At 37.2% G+C, this 3,943-nt stretch overlaps 1 protein-coding gene across 1 annotated transcript in view; it reads left to right on the forward strand.

Annotated features, from left to right (window-relative positions):
• GATM (glycine amidinotransferase (L-arginine:glycine amidinotransferase)) overlaps positions 1-1,180 on the forward strand; it is a 40,180-nt gene extending 39,000 nt beyond the window's left edge. Inside the window, exon 9 of the mRNA XM_006831693.1 lies at positions 1,068-1,180. Within this exon, the coding sequence (XP_006831756.1) occupies positions 1,068-1,180 (113 nt within the window). The remainder of the gene's footprint in view (positions 1-1,067) is intronic.
• The last annotated feature ends 2,763 nt before the right edge of the window (positions 1,181-3,943 follow it).

Here is a 3,943-nt window from a genome sequence, read left to right on the forward strand (position 1 = left end):
ACGCGACAGCACTTAACAACAATAATGCTGTGTTGGAGTTCTGGTATGGCACTGTAGGATAAGCACTGGACTGCTAACCTGAAGGTCAGTGGTTCAAACCCAACAGCTGCTCCTTAGAAACTATACAGGGTCACTATGAGTCAGAACTAACTCAGCGGCACTTAACTACAACAACAATGCTATGTCACTTTTTTTCTGACTTTTCACTAAATAACCCAACTGGGCCCAATTTCTTTGTCTATTAAGACTATGCTATTTCTCAACTTAAAATATTGTAAGATCCTGCAGAAGTGGATGATACAAACCATTCTGCCCACAGTCCTCTCTGTTAATGCTGGGCTCCATACTTACAGTTATGGGATTTATTAGGGAAGTTGTTAGTTTTGTTAAGTGTCATTAAGTGAATTCTGACTCAATAGCAACCCTGTATATGGTTTCAAGGAGCAGCTAGTGGGTTTGAATCGCTGACCTTGCAGTAGTTAACAGTCCAGTACTTATCCTACAGCGCCACACCAGGCATAGTTCTTCCAGTCAGGACAGCCTCTCTCTGCTCAGCCAATGAATGATACAGAAGCTCTTTAAGACACCCCACTCCAACATGAGCCTGAAGATGCTTGGCTCTAGCTCTCTGGCTCAACAAACTTTATAGGTTGTAGGCTACATTTTGCTTTTTCAACTAAAGTAGCGGTAAAATTAGAAACCATCTGACAAATTATAATTCTAAAAGGCTAGAAATTTTATTACTTTATCATTTTTATAGTTATAGCTGCTCATCTAACTTTCTGAGTTTTGAACAGTCAATGGGACAAACATCAGAGTCTGTTGAATTTTGGGTGAAGATTTTATATTAGCAGTGGAATAGATTAGATGAGATGTAATTTCAACGGTGAAAATAAATTGAAAGAGAAATGACTATAACGGTTGGGGTAGATGTAAGGATTAGAATCATAAGATTCCCACTAAAATTGAATGGGATTCCATAGGATTCCCAGTCATGGATTTACTGTCTATAGGAGAATTTTCACGTCAGTCCATCCCAGTAACCCCGCCTCTCTCTTTCAATGCAGGCATCAGCACCATTAAGGTTAGCATCCGTCACGCCAATTCCCTGGGAGGAGGCTTCCACTGCTGGACCTGTGATGTCCGTCGCCGAGGCACCCTACAATCTTACTTTGACTGATCAGGCCTGATAGGGCTTGTGGCGTAGTCTCAAATAAAGCTAGGAAGACTAGGGGCAAGTTTAACTTTTCTGCTTTAAAAAATGCATGAACTGTAGTACTTTAAACAATTATATCCTTAACAAGGGTCTTAGCAAACCAACCAAACCCACTGCCACAAGTTGATTCCAATTCATAGCTTCCCTACAGGACAGTAGAACTAACTGCCCCATAGGATTTCCAAGGCTGTGACTGCTACATCTTTTTCCTACAACGCAGCTGGTAGTTTCAAACCACTGACATTTTGGTTAGCACCAGTGTGCCAGCAGAGCCCCTAACAGGGATCTTAAACCTGGTTTTATTTTTACTACTTTTCTTTGACATAAGGAAAATAACTTGCATTCAGTCTTACTCTCTACTTCTAGTTAATTACAGCTTAGCTTCAAGAGTAAACATTTAACGAATGTGTACCAAGACAAAAATTTAGTCACTTGAGTAAATTTGTCACTAATATTTAACCATCTACCTCTGTTTTTTGTTTTTTAATTTCTTTTCCAAAAGGCAGCTTGAAATGTTGGTCCTAATCTTTTTTTCCCCCTGCTTGGTAAAGTTTTGAGTGTTTGTAGCACTTCTGTTTTTCTAAATGAGAGAAACACTTAGAACAAACACAGATCTAAAGTGCAAACTCCTTTTCTAATAAGAAGTTCTGGTTATTTTTAATTTTATTTTTTAAGTAATCTAGATATGCAAATATGTAAGTGAATTTTCCATGAATGTTTTTAATATTCTTATCTCAACGTTGGTGATATTTACTACTAAAAATCATTTCCTACAACTTACCTCATTTCAAATGAATTATTTTAATTATCTTCTTCTCTTTCCAAAATTCCACAGAAATATTTAGTGCAATAAGATGTAACTGTCAGTCCCCATCTCTAAATTTTGATGTTCAATATCTCATAGGTACATTGCATCTTTTGTAATCAAAGATTTGTTTATAGATGTGCAAATTATTTAAAGCATAGATTATATAAAAAGCATTAAAAAAAACTAATGTAGATAAAACTTCCAATAATTTTCACGTTGGATATGTATTTTTATTCTAATAAATACTTGTATGTATTTTTATTCTAATAAATACTTTTATGTTCCACATTGGATATTGGATTTCATTAGAGTTTGTCTTTAGTCTAATTATTTTAAACGTAAGTAAATTTTAGGAAATGTAGTTCCTGGGACAAACTTCTAATGCTCTGAAATAATCAACATCCCCATTCTTAGGAGACAAAAATGTAAGCCTAATATTTATATTCAGAAATATTTAACAGAGTAAGAGTGTAGTTTATTCATTCATTCAAAAAGAGTATTTTAATACTTTTTAAGTATGAGATACTACTCTTAGGTCCCAAAAGTAAAAAAATGGTTCTGTTCTCAAATCACCAAATGTTTTGATTCATGAAAACTTGGGATGAAGCATGTACTTTGAGATGAGTCCTAGCTCTCTACCTTTAACTCTTCATGCCCTTTCTTCATTCATTTGGGAAGCAGCTATTATTCCCACATTTGGACTGAATCTGTTTAAGAACTGTGTACAATTGTGTGGACTGGTGCACAACAAAATGTATTTCCAGACCTAAATACCACACTGCAATTCTGTTACACACCCCTCTCCCATTCTCTGTAGCTATTCCAAACCTTTACTATATTTGCTGGCAAATCACAGAGAAAACAGGCTCTCAGGTGTTAGTTCCCTCAGTTTTTCAGTTCCAATCATCTTCATTTGCATCCTCTGGTAAGGTTCCTGAGCTCCTCCCCTTTACTCGTTAAGCTTCTAGGGAGCAATGCCTGTATCTCATCAACCGCATTTACTGTCGACCTACTATAAAGGGATGCTTCTCTCTCTGCTTCTGAAAGAGGTGAATCCTCTGGCCAAGTCTAAATCACAACTGCACTTTGATCCTAATCTTTCCTTTTTCAGGACCTTACTACATCAATTACCTTTCTTGTAATTTTACCCTTTGCATGTATGTGTGATTTCTTTCTCCTCAGCAAATAGTCATACTAAGCTTCTAGAAAGGATATATTTACTATTTCTACTTGTGTTTCACTGACTGCTCACTCTCCTATTATCTCTTTTCTACCTTATCACGTTACTGAAATATACTAATGATACCCTGACCTTTTGCAAGAATAATTTCTTTTAGAAGAATCAGCATAAGTCTGGTCCCCATAAGGTAGAAGTTAAAAATATTCTAAATATCTGGTTTTCCCAAAATGCTATATATACTACTCCATATCAACCATCATTCCGCTCCTTAGTATTCTCCCTCATGTCCCAGGGTTCTGCAATTCACTGCAATGTCTCACAAAACTCACAAGCTGTCAAGGAAATGATGCACATGGTTTGGGAGGTTAGCAAGTCCCAAATCAGTAGTTCAGACATTATTAGTTTGGAGGATTCTCCTCACTAATGCCAAATTGGGCTGTTGACTCACAAGGATCCAGAACCTGGTGAATCATGTCAGGCAATAGGCCAGAGGTAAGATGGAGGCAAGCCAGACACAGGATTCAGAGCAAGAAAGGAAATTTTTTCCAAAGTGCCCAACAAAAACAAAAAAACCAATTGAAAGGATTGCACCCGGACTCATGTTACCAAGATGGCTCCCTAGTCTTGGGTCAGGGGTCTTTTAAGACAATAACAGTACCTGATTGGTGTTTGTCAGGATGAGTCAGCACAAGAAGCAGTCATCTGTGAATCTTCAGTCAGGATGGGGGCTACAAATACG

The sequence above is a fragment of the Chrysochloris asiatica genome, unplaced genomic scaffold (assembly GCF_000296735.1).
Source record: "Chrysochloris asiatica unplaced genomic scaffold, ChrAsi1.0 scaffold00004, whole genome shotgun sequence".
Classification (NCBI taxonomy): Eukaryota; Metazoa; Chordata; class Mammalia; order Afrosoricida; family Chrysochloridae; genus Chrysochloris; species Chrysochloris asiatica.